The sequence below is a fragment of the Eptatretus burgeri genome, chromosome 9 (assembly GCF_056783735.1).
Source record: "Eptatretus burgeri isolate ZD-2024b chromosome 9, Ebu_testis_v1, whole genome shotgun sequence".
Lineage (NCBI taxonomy): Eukaryota > Metazoa > Chordata > Myxini > Myxiniformes > Myxinidae > Eptatretus > Eptatretus burgeri.
In genome coordinates this window covers 41,140,433-41,159,569 of record NC_140969.1, presented here as the reverse complement: position 1 = coordinate 41,159,569, position 19,137 = coordinate 41,140,433, and the positions used below count along the sequence as shown (strand labels likewise).

Sequence of the window (19,137 nt, the reverse complement as noted above, 5' to 3'; positions counted from 1 at the left end):
TGATCACTTTTAAGTGGTAGTAAAGAAAGTCCTTTTTATTGAGAAGTTCAATTTCTGGTTGTAAAGAGAAATTAGTAAATTCCAGACTTCCTTTGGAGATAACAATGCAATTCAAAGACTTTTCAGTCTAGAGGTTCCTCGTGTTGGTGCAGTATCAGAGGGGGTTAAGGGATTCCTTAATTTTTTTTTTAAACATTTTCACTTCCTCTGAGGATATTAAAGAATAAAAAAAGAAAAAATTTTATTGATCAACTTTTTGCTCAACCAGATTTGGTGGAATAATGGTTGGAGTGGAGAAATTGGAGAACTAACTTATCCTTTCCTCCTCTTCCTTCATATGCAGTCCATGGCTGCAGGTAGCATCATTGGCTAAGAGTGCAGCTGTGTCACTGATGCTGTGCCCCTATTACAAGTAAACTGGTTCTCATTGCACAAACCTTGGAAGGATGACAGACTGAGTCAACCCCACCTCGTGTTAATTAAACACGGTAAAAAAAAAACAGGAGCTCAAACTCAGGACCCTAAGATCCCAAGCCAGCCACCTTAACCACTAAGCCAACATCAGTCTTAACCTACTCTTAGTCTGGGAGGTTGGCAGCAAGAACATGACCCCAGCAGAGTCACTCCAAAGACCTTTACAATGATCTGTCCTGCTTTCATCGCATGATGCTCAACATTTAAAAAGCAGAGCACAGGCAAACAACCATAGGTTGGCAACCACAGCAGAGTCTTGATGAGCCTAATGGCCTCCTCGTGCATTGGAATCATTTGTAAAGGAACTCCTACAATTAATCTTGAACATAAGCTTCATAATGTGTCGCAACATCACAGTTCAATGGCCCTTAAGAAAGTTTCATCAAGAGTATCTACATTTATTGCTGGAAATAGGGTTACAAACTGTTTTGTCTTCAGGGCTAGCAGGATAGCCTATAGTATGCATACTCACCTTTAAGCTGTCTCGCATGGGTTTGAATTTCTACCCGGGGCTATGAATGTTCACTCCAGTGTTTCTTCTATAGGACGAGGCATCAATGTGTGTACCACTCATCAGAAGGACGTTAAACCAGAGGAACCCTCTGCCAGCAATGGTTGTTTGTCGACAGTTTGTGAACGACTTTGACCAAAAACGCTTGGCAGACCCCACAAGAAGGTTGGAATAAATTGGGGCCATTGAAGAAGTAGGAGTGGAAACACTGGTCGAGCTTTTACAGGTATTTTGACGAGAACCGTCTTTACACATTTGCAAACATATCCTCAGGCAACGTATTTTAAGCATGCTACACTCGTTTTTGTGACAACTCAACCGAATGGTTGTCACAATGGGAACAAAAAAATTTCGAACTAAGTTACTTAGGCCCAAGTGTATAAAATATCAGAGTTAAAGCAACATATCTTATGGGCAAATATGTGAGAACCGACATGTAATGATATCAACTTTGTTGATATTCTGGGCCTTTCATTATGAGAGAAGGAAAGAATCCACAGATATCTGACGATAGAGTCAAATTAAGATATCTATTCAAAATGTGAATGGAACATTTTCATGAGTTTTTACACATTACGTGGCTCCAAGCTAAACCCAAACATTATAATACTATTCCGATTAACCATAACCCTCGACTCTACCCAAAACTCTACAAACACCGAAGTAACATTGAACATTCCTGTAATCGACATGGCTTTGAATCTTAATAATTATTATCATTTGTGCATTTCAGGGCTGGCAGGATGGTCTGGAGGTATGCACACTTGCCACGAAGCGAAAAGCCTGGGTTTGAATCCCGACTCAGCTATAAGCTGTCATCCCGGTGGTTCACACGTAGGGTGCTTCATCAACGCGTGCGCCGTCTCGCGGATGGACGTTAAACTGAGTGTCCCATCTGCTGGCGTACGATGGTGGATGTTAAAGACCCCATGGTGTCCTACTTGTTGGAGTAGGTGAACGATCATAGGCACCCTGAACAAATTCCAAATTCCTGCTCTCACCTACAGAGGGCATTGCAATAATGGCACATCCACACTCCCAGCTGATGATGCTACCACTTGTGCGGCATATGAAACAAGAAGACGTTTTTGCATTCCCATAATGTTTCACCGAACTGGAATCTCATGCAAGAGCAGAACATCCAGTACAGATTATGAAATGAAGTAAAGATTTAGACAGCAATTATTTAACATTAAAAAAAATATTTTGAAAAACTAAAAACAGAACGTTCACTGTAGATGACATGAACAAAAGTATATATTGACCTGACGATAACTTCCATTGTGCAGACGAGTTCTTCGGCCCCACACTCTCGAGTGTTGATGGGTGGTATGGAAGTCTGGTAGAGGTGTGCTTCTGCCTGCGGAATGCCATTATGGTGGCTGTGGTGGCAGCGCCGGCAGTAGCGCACAGGCCGGTTACCGAAGTTGCGGCAGCAAGCCTCAGTGAAGCATGTCACCACGGCGCGCTTCACATCTGAGCTACAGTTCTGCTCAGGCCACCAAAAATAAAACAAAAAACAGCCACATTCTTTTCTGGCGATGTTTATAGCATTCGCCTCGAATAAGACAAACACCTCAATTACATGTCCATTTAAAATATTTCTAAGAATTTAATGATTCATATTCTCAATATTCTCCAATGCATCACATCTATGAACAAAAAGTTAGCAAACAAATAATTTATAACGACAATGGCAACATTGTGTACCAAGACTACACACAAAATTTAATTAATATACCTGAGTGGATGTTGCTTGCTTGGCTTGAATCTTCTTTAATTACCGTGTAAGCGGTGTCGACATACTATGCATGTAATATCGTGGAATTTAACCCTCATCGATCCCCAATCCCCATATTCCCTCCAAATTTTCCTTTCCACCCTTCCCTTTACTCTAATCTCTTGTCAATGAACTGCCTCTCCCTTTTCTCACCCATCTTCCCACAATCTGATATATATTACAGTTTCTCCCATTCATTTACTTTGCTTCCTTTTATCAATTAGGATAGCTTGAAAATTCCCTTTATTTCGAAGTAAACACAACTAATGCAAAATAATAATAATAATAATAATAATAATAATAATAACTTGTGCAAAGAATATCATAATCAAGTTTTTCAAATCTCTCAACTACTTTGTGTTAAAAATAGAGTAGGCCAGTAAATTGCAAAATTTGTCAAACCCCATGACTCCCTTTCTCCACCTGGATTCTCAGGAGATTATAATTTATTGAATGGAAAAAATAGATGCCATGTTATCGGTTTAGATTTCACTGAGCCAGTTTCCTCTGATCTGCTTCACTGGCCGCCTGCCATCATTGCGCTTGCATGTCCCACACTAAGGGATGCACATGACTGGCTCGGAAAATGAGTTATGCTACGGCAACAGAACCTGCCGTATTTCTCGTGCTCCTTGGGGCCTGCCATGTCACCGAATGGCATGCTTTGTTATTAAAGATGTCCCAGTGGCAGATGGTGAGAATCGGTGCACAGGGATTGCTGCAATTGCCATTTTCAAATGTGGCTCGCAGCATGGTGCCATGGAAGATGAAAGCCCGAGATCGTGGCACAGGCCAAAGTCATGGTTGGCATCGAACCGGAGGATTGTATCAAAACAAATGGCACACAATCATCGACATGAAATTCAAAATGGATGACTGTTGGTTGGGTGTCACAATGGGGCAATGTAGATTATCGTGATGTAAGCAAGGATGTTCAGCGGCATAGGAACTATGACCAGGCCTTGAATCTACGGATGAGTGAATGTAACATCAATATGTCACTAGTGGAGCACAGCTGTGCAAAAAAAATACAAGCCAATCCACTACAAACACAACATGATATGTCAAAGGAAAACGACAATGCAACGTAAAGAGACTAATGGCACGATTTCTCTTACCTTCTTTTGACATATAGCTGAGATTTCAGCTGGAAAAGGTTATGCCACAGCATAAGACTCAACGGGATGGTCAAATATTTCATTTTAATTCAACGAACCTTATTCATCATCAGGTTTTTTATTTATAATAAGTTATTTCAAAAATTATTTTAGTACAGATGCTTTTGATACGTACATTAGTGACATTCAGTCCAGGTAATTGATTACTTGAAAATTCTGATACTGTGACACTACTGAGCTCTCTTTATTCTTTAAAGCATGATAAAGTTGCTTTGGTGTAAAAGCAATCAACAAAATTGCTTTAATTTGTCAATGTCGCATTTCTTGGAGTAATAAATATGTTTCAAGATTAATTAAATTCCTTTGTATAATATTCCTTACAGTTCAAGGGCCTTACCTTGAGGAAACAGTACGTCAAACAACCAAGAAGCTTGGTCCCTGAAAATGCAACACATGATGAATCCACAGTTACCATTTTGTATGAAACGTATACCGAAAAGGCAAGAAAAAAATCAATCTCCATCTCGATCTGTATGTATGTGTTCTATGCACGGCCACATATTTTAAGTTACAAACTCCAAACTCGGTGTACAAATACAACTTTGTGTGGGGGTTAACATAGGCTATGTAGCCATGGCCTTACACCGAGTTGTGGGAGGGTGTAAATTCTCTATGTAAATGTATACCGTGTAGCGTTACCTGATGGTGGTGGTGGCGGAGGGTATTACAATTTCAAAATTTCCATTGGCTACAATGTGTTACTTATTCACGTTTCTCTTCCCACGCAACACGAGGTAAACCTGCAAGTGTTTCATAAATTTTAGGCAATGTTCCCATTTGTAGCATTTTAATTTGTTTAATTTTTAAGTTGCCCTGACAGCATTAAGTGCTCGAATGGCATCACATGCAGACATGCAGGTTATCCCTCTTCTCAAGGAGATTTGTGAGCCAGCTGGGTTTTACTGGCAATCTGAGAGAGATGATCATTACCTTTTCAACCTAAGGTGGACGAGGTTAGGTTTTCACCCATTTGGTTGTTTATCCGTTTGTTTGTCTGTCTGCCTGTCTGTCTCTCTTTCAGCCAGATATCTCAAAAAGTAAGGGATGGATTCGAACGAAACTTGGTGAGCAGGTTGTGTGGCTGCCAATGATAAATTGATTCGATTTTGGTGAAGATCCATATCTGTATCCGGATCCGAGAATTTTTAAAGTCATTCTTCACCATTGAGTGATATGGCCAAAAGCTATACTGTATACACATGACATTTCAAAGTTATGGCCGGATTAGAACGAAACTTGGTGGACAGGTTTGGTATGTGAGAAGGAAGAATTGATTAGACTTTGGTGGAGATTCGGATCTGGATGAGAGAATTTTTTTATAATTTTAAGTAATTATTCACCGTTGAGAGATTGGAGCAAAATTATATATAGCACGAGATTTCAAAAATGTGCGGACAGATGACAAAACTTTATGGATGAGTTGAGTCGGTGAGAAGAACAAGTTGATTAGATTTTCGTTCAGGTCTGGATGCAGATGCAGCCTATCAGTGGGATACAAAATTTAAACTGTTCAGCTTGATAGAGGTATGCGCTCTCCCAAGTCCCGTTCTAGTTTCTCCTGATTCTACTTGGTGTCCAAAAGCTGAGAAGCCAAATTGCTAACAATGCTACATTTAGCTAAATTTATTTTACCCACAAACTCTGTGATGCTGGTGCTTTTACCCACAACTCCACCTAATGCACATCGTTAAATAACAGGTATGCAAAATGATTATTGCATGTTGAGACAATTAGCTGTAACTATCCAAATTGGGTTTAATCAACTTAAATTTAAAAAAGAACAATTTTCCCCTCTCCCATTTCTCCTATATATGCTTATCTTATGTTGTTGCTTACAAAAGTAGTGTTCAGAAAGTTGTTAACAATATAGAGTAAGGTGAGGGAAAGATGGCCCTTTTCGGAAGACTCAGGCAAGATACCTTCACCCCACCCCCTTTCATATATATTAAACATACATGCTACTTCGTCCTTTAACTTAATATCCTGAAAAAGTTTTCATTTGAAAATGCCTACTACACCGTGAGCAAGAGAACCCTCGGGTGCAGACATTCAGGATACTGAAAATACAGCCAGAATCAAGATGGGGAGGGAGGGGGCGGCATGAGGTATCTTGCTCCACCTTTTGTCAAGAAGCACCTTACCCCCACCCAGGTTACTTGAACTTATTTCTACCTTGGGATCTTATGGATACAATCCACACATAGGTAAAGTGGTGGAGGTTTGTCACCACCTGTCACAGCAAAAGAAGGATCCATGCACATCTATGGACACACACAACAAGCCAAGCTCATCACTGAAATTCTCAATTAAAAAAAAAAAGAGAATAAATTATCAGTTATAAAATGAGCTCATAGAGAGCAATGAAATGAGTCAATCTCCAACCCAAAGTTTAAATTGACATATACAAGCCTGCACTGAAATCAAAACATTCATCCATTGCAAGGAATAGATAATCTTGACCACCTGCTAGTGCAGTAACTCATTCTGAACAACATTGGATATCTGCAAATTAAACAGGATGTGTGACGCAGTTTGGAGTTAAAATTTCATCCATTTCCCATGAATGTAATTGGGATCCTGTCCCCGCATCACCTTCACTGCTGGTTTATTGATTGGGTTCTGGCATTCTGTGTGCTGGCAGTGAATTGGATTCCAGGCTGTGGCAGAAATACAATAAGGAAACACATTAGCTTTATGTTGAAGAAAAACAGGAAACTCTTATTGCATGTAGCAGCAATGACAACCGATTGTGTTTCACTTTCAAGCTGATCCTTCAGATTTGTTTGAATCTAGGAAGGGAAACAGAGCATTATGCAAGTTTTTTTATTTATTATGGTAACATTGAGAAGCTTTGGAGCATAATAGGCCTTAACAGTTCCCCCAAAATAAATTTGGAAGGTTGTATCCCCTCACCGGTGTACTGGAGGCCACGATATTCACTGATGGCCCCTGGAGGTTTCAGGTTTGGCCAGTAGTGAAAAAGCATCTGCACTGCTGGTGATTTCACCTGAGCTGGCCCATAGGCAATAACATACAGCAAGTCCTGGAAAATAGTGTGTAATTTCAGATAGTGTCAAACAAAATCCTCAAAAACAGGACCATTATGAGTAGTAAAGAATACAACGATGAATAACATTAAAAAATGAGAATATATATTGTAGTCAGTGAAATTATACACTGCGCTGCATTTGAAATATTTTTTTTTCAGAGGTCAAGGTTTTCTCAATGGTCCTTATGTTTTTTGCATGCTGAATTCAGAAATGTATCTAATTTCGCTCAATCAGGTCAAATTTTTATGCTGTCTCAATTTTAAGGAAAAAAAGAATCAAATTTTTTGGTTTTTTTAATTAGCATTTTTTTCAATTCAAAATCAGACTTACATTGACAGAAAATGTACAAACTATACATATAATGGCACACAAGTACACTTAATGTGAAAGAAAGTGCCTTCTCAATTACTTTCATTTCTATTTCACAAAAATATAGATAAATCGTTGTTTCTGGCAACACCCAACTTCAGTCGCTCCAGCAGTCGCTGTTTTCTTTCGTCTTTTTAATGTTGAATTTCACATTAACGATACTTGTGTGTCATTATATGTATAGTTTGTACATTTTCTGTTAATGTAAGTCTGATTTTGAATTTAAAAAATGCTAATTAAAAAAACAAAAGTTTGGATTTTTTTCCCCCCTTAAAATTGACCTGATTGAGCGAAATTAGATACATTTCTAAATTCAGCATGCAAAAAACATCTAAGAACCGTTGAGAAAACCTAGACCTCTGAAGTGACGCAGACCAGTGTTATGCCTTTCATGTTGGAAGGAAATCAAATCATAGTGCTGGAATAATGGAAGCATGCACAGGACTGGAGGGACAACCATTTTGAAGCACACCTTTACCTTCCAGACTTCTTGTTTGTATTTCATAAGACATTCTAGAAGCTGACAGTGGTACACTGCAGAAAAAAAAGAATAAAATCATCATTTACTCTCCGTAAAACCAGCTTAATGTAAGTTAACCATTTACTGCATGTAATTCTGTGTTAAAATTTAAGTTGGAGAGGTAACTTAATGCACGTGACATCAATGTTGGCTTCAGGCTATTCTCAGTTTAGTTTGTCTCTATGGAGAAAACTTTTGTTTCATTTACTTTCTATCCCTCACACAGTGAGAAAAAAAAGAATAATAATAATAATAACAAAAGCATCTGCCTTACGAGGCCTCCTTTGAGAATCAGGTGAGAAAGATACAATTTTCATGTTCCATAAAATGTAAAGTAAATTTTGTGCAGGCCAAGACATGAAAATAAAACTTGATTGATAGAATGGTATTGCAATAGAATTCTGTCTGCTTGCATTACCTCCAGACTCCCTAGGTAGTATAAAACTGCGCAAAGCCTTTCCTTGAAAAAAAACGTGCAACTAGAACGGCACTCGGTACAGCGCGCACCTCCGCCAGGCCTGGACAGTTGATGTTCAGTATTCCACTGATAGTCCGGATCTGGATCCGGACCTGAACCAAAATCTAATCGGCTTGTTCTTATTGTTCCTTAACCACCTCATCCATCTAGTTTTGTCATCACTCGTCCACAACTTTTTGAAATATGCCATTTATCATTTTTCTCAATGGTGAAGAATCTGAATCTGTTCACAACTTTTTTTTTTAGATATCTGTGACTCACAGACAAACAAACAAACAGACAAACAGGGGTGAAAACATAACTTCGGTGCACCTTAGATGTTGGAGGTAGAAAACAACGGAAGTGACAATTCCCTGACGTGCACAGGCCTTACCTGGATTACTGGTATATTGCATTACAATCATCAGCATAGAAGCAGCTGATAAATTAACGTATGCTGTTACACTCTCTCGCTTTGAAGAGCCAACTGCAAAAACAAACAAACAAACAAACAAACAGGTAAACAGTTTCGAAACAGGAAAAGCAATGAGTTGCATTCAATACATTTTAAACTACTACTGTAGATCGCGACTTACATATAGCCATTGGCAAGAAGGTCGAGGCCAAAAAATCCAATATATCCTTGTGTAGAAAAGAAGGGAAAGTTGCTAGGGTTGAAACCATAGTGTAAGGCAGGGTTCCCAGGACGTCATCATGGAGGAATGGTGCAAGACAGGCCATTGTGTAAAATATAGACTGTCCAAGATCTAGACGAGAATAAAAAGGATGTCAGATTTTCTTGAAGGAGTCGTAAAAATCTAAAAATGGTCACCTGCTATCGGTCACCATGTTGTATCATATTCCTACTGGGCAGAGAGTCCAATGTGAATTTGGCCTGCAGGTAGCATAATTTCTGGTGGGTATGACTTTCATGATAACTCACCTACCTTTCATTGAAAGACACTGTGGGATCTTCAACATCCACCAACTAATGCTAATAGACGAGTCCCCGGCTGAACTTCCATCCGAGGGACGGCAAACTTATTCATTCAACGCCCTGCCCATGAATCACCGATCGGACAGTTTATGGTCGAGTCGGGAATCAAACTCAGGATAGAAAGCTCAAAGGTAAATGTGCTACCTCTTCATCATCCTGTAAGGATACTACTTCAGCATCACTCAAATGCTGCAACAGATTCTAGAAACTCACTTAATGTGCGTTCATCACAGATGCAAGATCCAGATCTTTAACATGCATGATGTATGTATTTAGACATTCTATCTTATATCGAAATGCAATGATGTCAGAACAACAACACAAGATCAAAAACACTCCAGGATTCACAATGCCATTGGTAACAATAACCCTGATGCTTTCAAGGCTCGAGCAACATCTGACAGTTTCTCTAGTTGTGACACGTCCCCATGGTGGTGACGAACTTATTGATCTCCAAATGTTCAACTTTGTTCAAAATTTTTTTTCAAGATAAGCTGCATCAACATGAATGGTGAATAGAATTTCAACAAGAGAAGGATGAAGAATGAGATTTTTAAAGCAAAGGAGAATGGAATCAAGTCTGTTTAGGCCAAAGTCACATTTGCCACGGCAGCCGTGGGGTCTCCAAAATCTATGGCCACTAGCAATTGTATGGCGGCCGCAGTATTTCCACGGTCACACAATGTAGCAGTCACATGTGTTTTTATTTTTCGGGGAGCCGCACGGGGTATTTAGAAATTGTGGAGACCGAAAACATGGGGGTGCCATACGGTCTTTGATTTGATGTCGCACGGTGACCTTAGGGCGTCGCTGCGGCGGCCATAGAATTTTCAAGGCAGACGCAAGGTGCCCGCAAGGCGACCGCAGGGGGCCGCAGGGGGGCCCTAAGGTGAACGTGTGGCCAGACGGATAGTAACGAGTGGGTTCTTTTTTTTTAACCAGTTTCTTTGTTTTGGCTTGTCGAATTGCTACGGCGTAGGGCCACCCTGAGGCCACCTCAGAAACTCTGCGGCCGCCGCACGTTTCTGTCAATTCAGAGGGCGTACGGCCGCCGTATCCTCGCCGTAGAGCAAATGTGACTTAGGCCTTACTAGGAAACCCTTATCAGGATATTCTTGACCCCATTCTGTATACTCATCACCACTCGGAAATATTTAGCGATTGCATAATGGATGTTTTAAAAAATGACAAATGCATGTAAATAATGGTCAAATTCAGTTATTATGACTCAACTGCTTCATACATTTTTATGTCGGAATGAGGCTCATGAAAGCGATGAACTGAGAGTAGGGCCCACAGTTGGACACAACAAAGAAGGGAATGAACAACCAAGATAGGACAAGAGTGATATGAGGGGCGAGGGGACGAAACACAGTAACCTGCTAGTAAAGGGTTGCATAAGGTAATGTTAATGGAGGTTGACAATATCACAGGTAGGGATGGGGAGCTACATGAGATGTTGGTGCACTGCTTGCTTGAAGGCCTGAAGGGAAGAGGGTAATTGATCTGGCTCCAAAAGGTGGTTCAACAAATGGGAGAAAAGGAGGAACAAAAGAGTGGAAGTGTGGGGGTAAGCTCAGGTTTTGGGGGTTTAACGAGGGGGTTACTCGAAGAACGTGCGAATCCTGTGGGAGCTGGGGAAGGCCGGATGGCTGACAGAGCAGATGCAGCAAGACTGACTGTTCATCTTAACTATGGATTGGTCTTAACTCGCAATGATTAGATACGATTTTGCATGTTTATTGATTATTACAATGTCATCTCTACATATATCTGTCCTCTTTGCATCATGTTCGAACAGTAGAACATCATTTTGAATGGAAGACTTTTTTTTTCTTTTCTTCTAAATATCAGAAAATATAATCACCTACTAAATGCATCATGGGAATGAAATGCTTGCATGGTCCATGAGTTGTGCTGGAAAATTTGCCGCCGACTCTTGGCCAATAGATATTTGTTATGATCACCAAATGAGAGATGGAAACAAGATGGGGGACAGCACTACTGTATATTGTATATGCATGTCGAGAACATTTTGTGATTGAAGAACAAATTTGATTTTGCCATCTCGAAAGAGAATGTTTGTGTTATGTACTCAAGCTGTGTTTTTGCAACAATTTAATAATTGTATTAAGTTCACCTGCTATAAAATTATAAAACCTGCTATCAGATTATAAAACCTGCAGATTATAAAACCTGCTATCATCATCTGTTCAAATGAGAAAGCCGGTGAATAACTTGAAAGATTTTCAAAGGATACAGTTTGGGATTGCTGATTTACGATAAAAGAAGGAAACCAATGCTGTTGGATTAACTAAGATTTGATCCCATACCACAACCAGTGGCACCACTTCAGTACTCTTACAAATCCACCAATGTATCCATGGCAAGGTGGTGTCAGTTTTATCGTAAATATAAAATTTGTTGGAAAATAAATTTTTTGGAGAAGGTTTCTATATTTGAATCAAAATGGATTTCTTGAACCAGCCTGAAGGCAACAGAGTAAAGTTTGTGCAGCGATCGTTGCACCCATAATTATCATTCTTTTAAGAATCAAAAAGAGAACATTGCAAAACAAAAAGGTTCGAAAGGTCAATATTCATCGGCCTTCTGAAATAATGGTAACCCAGTTACACTGCACAGGTTGACAAAATTCAAATGCACCATGTGTTTTCCTTCAATCACAAGTCAGGGAAATATAACACAATATAGATCCAGCAATGATCAGCAAACTGTACAGACAATAATTATTAAGAGGAACCATGAGGGCAAAATCAGGCTGTAAAGCATCTTTAGTAACAGAGGTGTGCCACCATGTAATTGTTTCTAAAATGACACTCGTCCCTCAAAAGGCTCTGTTATAATAATGAGTGTTGAAGTGTGATTCGGCTGTCTTTACCATATGGTCCGTGCTGAAGGACAGGAACCAAATCGATTAGGTACACGAGAGCAGCATAAAGGCCCGGGTAATCAAATGAGGGGTACTCAGCTAGCCGGGAATCACAGCTCGGCTGGGCACAGTCAAAGGCAACGTCACGCAGAACACTGCAAAGGAGGGACCGGGTCACGGGAGAGCGTCCTGGACGCACGAGTGGAAGTGAAGATGGAGTGGTGGGAAACGGTATGGGAAGCATACACAGTGGCACAGGGACGGTCACAGTGGAGGAATCCGGCGGGTCCCTCCTGCCCGCATGAAGCAAGATGCTGTTGGACGACAGGAGGGAGAGAACAGGACAACACAAGAAGAACGTACATTAACGGTACAAAACATGAGACCTGATGAGCTGGGCTTGCTCTGTTTACTTAAGTCGCATTCCACCAAAACAGTTCGAATAACGTAAAATTGCAGATTTTCGTTTTTAAACAGACATGCCAATGCGGATGAAAAAAAAAAAAAGGTGACAATAATTAAACTATTCTGCACATGTGCAGGTTTATTTAATTTTTTTAAAAGTATTTTTGTTGTTTTTTTTTTTGTAAAAGTTCACGATTTTAATGAATTGGTCCAGAACAGCCTCTTCTCCTTTTAGCAATAATGAAAAAAAGGGATTCGAAAAATCAACTCAATAATCGACAAAGTCGGAAGCAAAAGAGTTGAAATCTGCACATCAGCAGAATTCAGGCATGTCTGTGCAAATTAATGCTTCTCCATCATCCAATATCACACACACAAAAAAAGTATTGTCTGTTTTTTTACATCTTATCGGAATGACCTGCTGGTTTACCAGTCCTCTTTGGCAAATGGAAAAAAAAATTAAATTTTCCACATGCAGTTGACACGTGAAGGATGATGCTACGTTTCTTACGTTTCTGCAAGTTGATTTGTCAAACTGTAAAATGATTTCTCGTACTGCACAAGCATGTTTCGAGGTTTTCCAAGCTGGAACCAGATTGAGGTGGAGCTCAAGTGGATTGTTTTACACTCACTACCAACACTGCATTGAAATCAGTGCAGGTGTAGGTGGTGGGGCATTCAAAAGGGTATACGAACAAAAACATCACAAAGGTTCAAACAACCCCCCACCCCCCAACCAACCCCCTCAAAAAATACAACGAAGCACCTGTTTCTTGTTCTTCAATGGCCACAATTGTTCCCACCGTTTTATGGGGTCAGCCAGGGGGAACAGTTCTGGTCTGAATCTGTCACTAACCATGTGGTCAGGCCTGATGTTTGACTGGCAGCAAGTAAAATTTGGCCTGGGTGGTGGCAATAACTTGTCTAAACTTTGAGAAAGACACCATGAACGGGATCTTTAACGTTCACCGATGCCCCCAGTGCTGGCAGATGAATACTCGGTGCACGCAATGAAGTATCGCAATGCATGAGAAACACCGGGGTGGTGGATATCCTGCAAATCCAAAATGCATACACCCCAAATTTATCCCTCTAGCCCATAACGAGGCGTGTGTGTACGTGGTTTTGTGTTGTTGGAACAATTTTGGTCTCCCAAATGGGTGACAAGTCCACCAGAGATAAACTCCCAAGGCGGAGGCATTAATTAAAGTTACAAAGCACCAAATGGTGGCTCAGGAAAACGTTAAGATCTTCCATTTAGTTACATTCGCCGAGAACCTATCTCACGTGTGTCCTCTGGCAATTTGTTCGCTCATGGGCAAAGTCAACGAACCCTGGAACCCGCACGAATAACGAAGAATTCAGTTAAATAATATGTGTAACAAGAAACCAGGGAAGGAGCACATTAAACAACAGGTTGTTTTTTTTCATACAAGATCTAAGGTTCATAATGGAGCTGCCACGAACATCTCACACACACACATACACATACAGATGAGATGCAATACAGAACGATTAGACAAGACAAACACAGCCACTGAGCTTGGGGGAAGTGACGTCACTTGCTGCGGTACTCTGGGTACCAGCGAAGCGACCTCAACAACGGCACCGCTTTTCTCACCACACTCAGCGGGGAATTTCCTCCTCTCCTTGGATACCAACCTATGAAGATTGCCCATGCTCTTAACCTTTGAAATTCTGAACATCAAGCGAAGAAGCAGCAGGTAACGTTCTTAAAGTCCTTGGTATGACTTGGGCAGGGTTTGAACCTCTGACCTTCCAGACTCAGATTGGATGCTCGAACCATGACACCACCAAATCTGGTTAAACCCCAGACAAGATAAATAAAGAACACAACATCCCAATCGGAAGACAAATTAAACTCCTCACTATAAAACAAAAATTGTCAGGCTAAACTCTTTTAAAGACACAGGATCTCTCAAGGCATAGACACAGGTTCAGAGGGAGAAGAGGGTTATATGATCCGGTGAGGATAAAATAAATAAGGAAGCTTTGTTCAAGCCTGATCAAGCAGAGCGAGGTGGATGGGAGAAGAAGGCTGCGATATACCCCACACACGACCTGCGATAAGTCAGGTCTCCAGCTGTCCTGGGTGAACTCGGTGCTGGTGTCCCCAGATTCCCGGGACTGGTTCGTCCGTCGACTGAGGCAGAGATCAAACAACCTGGTGACTCTCTAGCAAGCAGTTCTGGTGGGGGACGACAGCTCACGCTGCTCACTCTCCCAGTCCTCAGCTCAGGCTCATCACAGACCTCACACGAGGAGGTTCCGGTTATGAACTCCACTTTCTTCTCACAACTACAGTTCAAAATAGGCCCTCATGTGATTATTGGCCGGCTGCTATGAGCACTTACCGGTCTGTTTGAGCATGGCACAAGGCCCAGCCAGTTTTGAGAGCCATTGGACATGAGGCGACTGAGAAGAAAGGAAATAGGTTGTTACTCAAATGAATAAATGAGAAATAAAACGCATTTTACAATGAAAAATATAATGAGATGAAGGAGAGGCAATGCTGTGTCAATATCGTCGTGGCAGACATAGATTGGAGTGTAAATTACGACTCTCTCCATCGAGTGCAGCCTGTGGCTGCTGGTTGCATCACTGGTTAGGACGCGGCTCTGCCGCTGATGCAGTGTCCCCCTTACCAGTACACTGGTGCTCATTTTGCCGACCTCGGAAGGATGACAGGCTAAGTCAACCTCCTGGTGTATGTTTATTCAGCGGCCAACGGGGATTGAACTCAGGACCCTAGGATCCCAGGCCGCCACCCGAACCACTAAACCAACACCAGGCTAAACTACGACTAAATTAGGATATAAATAATTAGCTAATTAACCCTTCAACCTCTAAGAGACATATAATATATATATATATATATATATATATATATATATATATATATATATATATATATATATATATATATATATATATATATATATATATGGGGGTGTGTGTGTGGTGTGTATCCCAGGTTAGAACTGTTAAGATAGTATTGTCCATGTGCTCGAGTAGAGTAACTTTTTCCACTGTAAACAGGTACATGTTCGGTTATATTCATCCTGTTTTATGTGCACTGAGGAAGACGGTGCTGCTACCGATAGAAGCCAGCATAAGGCTAAGATTGTGAATGGTATGCACCTTCCTGTTAGCCAAGGCTACGCAGTGGATGGGTGTAATTGAGCAGAGGACTCTATGGTGCTTCGCGCATGGACTATTAAACATCACACAGAGCTCACCCTGGTAAATTTAATGACATCTGCCTGGCAGCAGGGCCACCATTCTGGAACACGAGTGTTGATTGGTGCCAAGGAAGGTGGCTTGTTATTGGCGGGTGAAGCCGTAGATGGGCTTGTGTGAACACCTGCCACCGAGACATCATAACTATATCCGAGCTGGGCATGGTGTGGAGGTGTGTCAGTGGGCAGGTCCATCGGGAGTGATAAAAGGTGGGAGCACAGTTGCAAAGATAAATTATGGCCATAATTTGTGTGCCAGAGTTTGTATGTGAGAAATTGTATGTGAGGGACAGAGGTCACTGTAGTTGAGCCCACAGCACAGAGGTCCCTTTGATGCAGCGCAGCTCGACACCTTCGCAGTACGAGGACTGCTGAGAGACCTCCAAAATCCTTGCCTGTTCCTCATTTTTTGAAGTGAGTAATTGAGTGAGTGCCTTGGTAGGGTGTAGTTTTTACTGTATAATAAGTTTGTGTCATTCCCCCTTATACATTTTCTTTGTGTGCTGGATTTGTCCGATTTTCCTTGTCTTGATCCCACGTCACATCATTATTTCTCTTAATAAATCGTTTTGGTTAAAAGGACACGTCTGCCTTCTAATTCCATCTCCTGTGTGCGAGAAATCGTTTCAGCAATTAATTTAACCCTGGATGAAATATAAATAGGGGTAAAGTTCATCCCTTTGTGGATATTTAAATGTTGTGATAAGGACGCTGCAATCTGCTCATGTTGGCTCGAAACTAAACCAGCTCATCCTCGAGATTAGATTTCGGTTTGGCATTAGCCAGGATGGCCCACACGACAATATCCGTATAAGATATACGATATAGTATATACACACGCCTTCTTATAGCTTAGGGGTATCTGCATTCGCCTTTGAGCTATCCAGCCTGGGTTTGAATCTTGACATAGCTATAACCTGCCGTCCTGGTGTTTCTCATTCAGGGCTTTGGTTCAATGTGCACATTTATCCGTTGTATCTGTCTGTTGGTATCTGCACTTTGCTTCATGCATCCATCTGTGCGTGTGTGCGCACGCGCGCGTACGCGCGCACACACACACACTATTGTAACACTGAGGACAAGCTGTTAAGGTATAGAAAATACCCCAATGGCTCAGCATCTCAAACAGCCTCTGACAGTCTAGCCCTGCACCGGCCTTCTTGTAGCGGTGTTGTTCTCACGTACGGGTGTAGTGGTGAAAGGAGAATCACTGGTGCCTTAAAACCAGTTGCTTTGGGCAGAAGGAGCTCATTAACGTTGGTAGGCAGCTCATCTTGGAGAAGGAAACTGAATTCAAATCTGCCGCTGCCTTGAAATTCAAATTTTGAAACCAAAGCAGAAGGGTTTAACGAGGTAAAGGTAGCAATCCTTTTTAAAGTAGGTGCCCTTTCAATTTGTTAACCCATAGGTAATCTGTGGGCAAGGTGTACTGCTCCATTTTAGCCTCCCAATCAGGGTTAGAGGAGCAGGTGGGGTATGGCCATACAGGTAGCTGACAATACTTCAGGTAATGGATTATGGATGCATGGCCATCACGCGAGACAGAGGATTCTCTAAGGGAGAACTAGAACGGCACTCGTGAGTGCATAGTCTCGCCTCACGTGTTCATTCTGAAAAATAGCATCGGTAACTGTACACGCTACTTTTATGACCCACTGGTATTATGGCCTATATACACATATCATCGATGCACCCTATTATGTTAGTAAAACACAGTTTCTTGGCATGTGTTATGAACATCATGAATTTAATTCTTCACTCACATCGGGTCATAGATCAAATATATTGTTGCGGGCCGGGGGGTCGGGTGAGAAGACCACGAGGCGGGGGTTTGATTCCCACCAGACTCCCTGGAATTGTAGGCCGTCGCACACAGATAATTCCATGACGCGGCGGGTCGCTTAACCGACCGTGGATGCCAATAACTCAAGCGCGTGACCTAGGATCCTCCCTTATATGGGTTAATCGGGTTACCTAATTAATTACGTGGTTTAATTACCGGGGAAACACGCCCTCGGTACGCCTTGTCCGAACCGGATCACTCTACCGGACCAGATCACTTTACCGGATCAGATACAGCCGAGCAACACTGCCAAGGACGTACCAGCTAAAAGGAACGGATCGTTGGGAATAAAGTCCTGGCTAAACATGGATTCGGACCATGCTGGATCAATGAAAGAAAAGACAAAAACGAGCAGGGAACATTCCTAACAATAATAATTTATTTACAAGCAGGCGAGGAAAGCTATGTGGCACAGTGAAGATTTATTGGGGTGTGTTGTGCAGAGATAGAAAGAAGTATGTGGCACGACAATAAACAGGCAACTTACACAAGGGGACACAGAGCAGACTTAACGCGGAAATAATAACAATAACAATGACAACAATCTTCTACAGTCTTACTTAAGCAGACAGGTGCCAGCACACACATACAGAGACACAGAACCTGATGAAGAGGGAGTTTTGCTACCAGGGATGGGGGGGGGGGTGGTTGAGGCTATGAACTCGGTACCTGTGCGCCCGATGGCACGACATGCCACCAATACGTTTCGGGGGGGGTGCTCCGGGGTGCGGTACCCGACAGTGGGCGCGTTGCCTCTGGCCCAAGTCACACGTGTGGAGACTGAGATCGTGAAGGAGGAACTTGAGTGGAGAAGGAGCGGAGTCCAGAGAGTGAGGGTGGAGCAGTGGGTGGGATCAGGTAGGTGGGTGGGGTTGACGTGGTGTGGGTGGAGATGAGGAGGTGGAGTCAAGGAGCAGGAGGCGGTCGTGGCGGTGTGGACGAGGCATGGGCGGAGACGAGAAGCAGGAAACACAGACCATCCGGGCCAGAGGGACTGCCCCAACTTTTATTGGGCCCGCAGCTCAGGGGGAGGGTCCATGCCGAATCCAAACGTCATCACCTGAATCGGGCACTCCGATTGGCCCCGACCCCTCACATGGCCCGCCAGCTTGGGCCGGAAACCGCCTCACTTCGTTTCTGGGAAGGCCATCCCAAACAGCGGCAATATTGCGCTCCGAACCCATGAGATGACATGAATCACCCACACCGAAATTGGCACGCGAATCATCCTGCAAAAACCCCCCGGGCAAGTGGTCGACGATCCCGCACGCCCTCTCGGGCGTCCGAACAGCGCCGATCAATGCGTTTGGTCCGCACGCGCCAACGTGGCCGGCACTGTACATTTCCTGGCTCGATCGCAGCCTCGCTGGCCACAGAGACGAGAAGATGTTCACCATCCATGG

At 42.3% G+C, this 19,137-nt stretch overlaps 1 protein-coding gene across 13 annotated transcripts in view; it reads right to left on the bottom strand.

Annotated features, from left to right (window-relative positions):
• The window catches only part of UNC79 (unc-79 subunit of NALCN channel complex), a 259,172-nt gene that overhangs the window by 227,504 nt on the left and 12,531 nt on the right, over nt 1–19,137 (bottom strand). For 11 of the 13 annotated variants that reach the window (XR_015061602.1, XM_085894924.1, XM_085894914.1 and 8 more), the window contains 10 exons: nt 12,236–12,540; nt 8,936–9,106; nt 8,734–8,826; nt 7,841–7,896; nt 6,857–6,986; nt 6,536–6,600; nt 6,116–6,204; nt 4,281–4,321; nt 3,884–3,912; nt 2,251–2,474 (listed from right to left, as the gene is read on the bottom strand). Coding sequence is in view for 12 of the 13 variants with exons in the window: in XM_085894924.1 (XP_085751050.1) it covers nt 2,251–2,474; nt 3,884–3,912; nt 4,281–4,321; nt 6,116–6,204; nt 6,536–6,600; nt 6,857–6,986; nt 7,841–7,896; nt 8,734–8,826; nt 8,936–9,106; nt 12,236–12,540 (1,203 nt within the window). In the remaining variant the exon portion in view is untranslated. The remainder of the gene's footprint in view (nt 1–2,250; nt 2,475–3,883; nt 3,913–4,280; nt 4,322–6,115; nt 6,205–6,535; nt 6,601–6,856; nt 6,987–7,840; nt 7,897–8,733; nt 8,827–8,935; nt 9,107–12,235; nt 12,541–19,137) is intronic. The other 2 variants (XM_085894921.1, XM_085894925.1) reach the window with 2 other exon arrangements.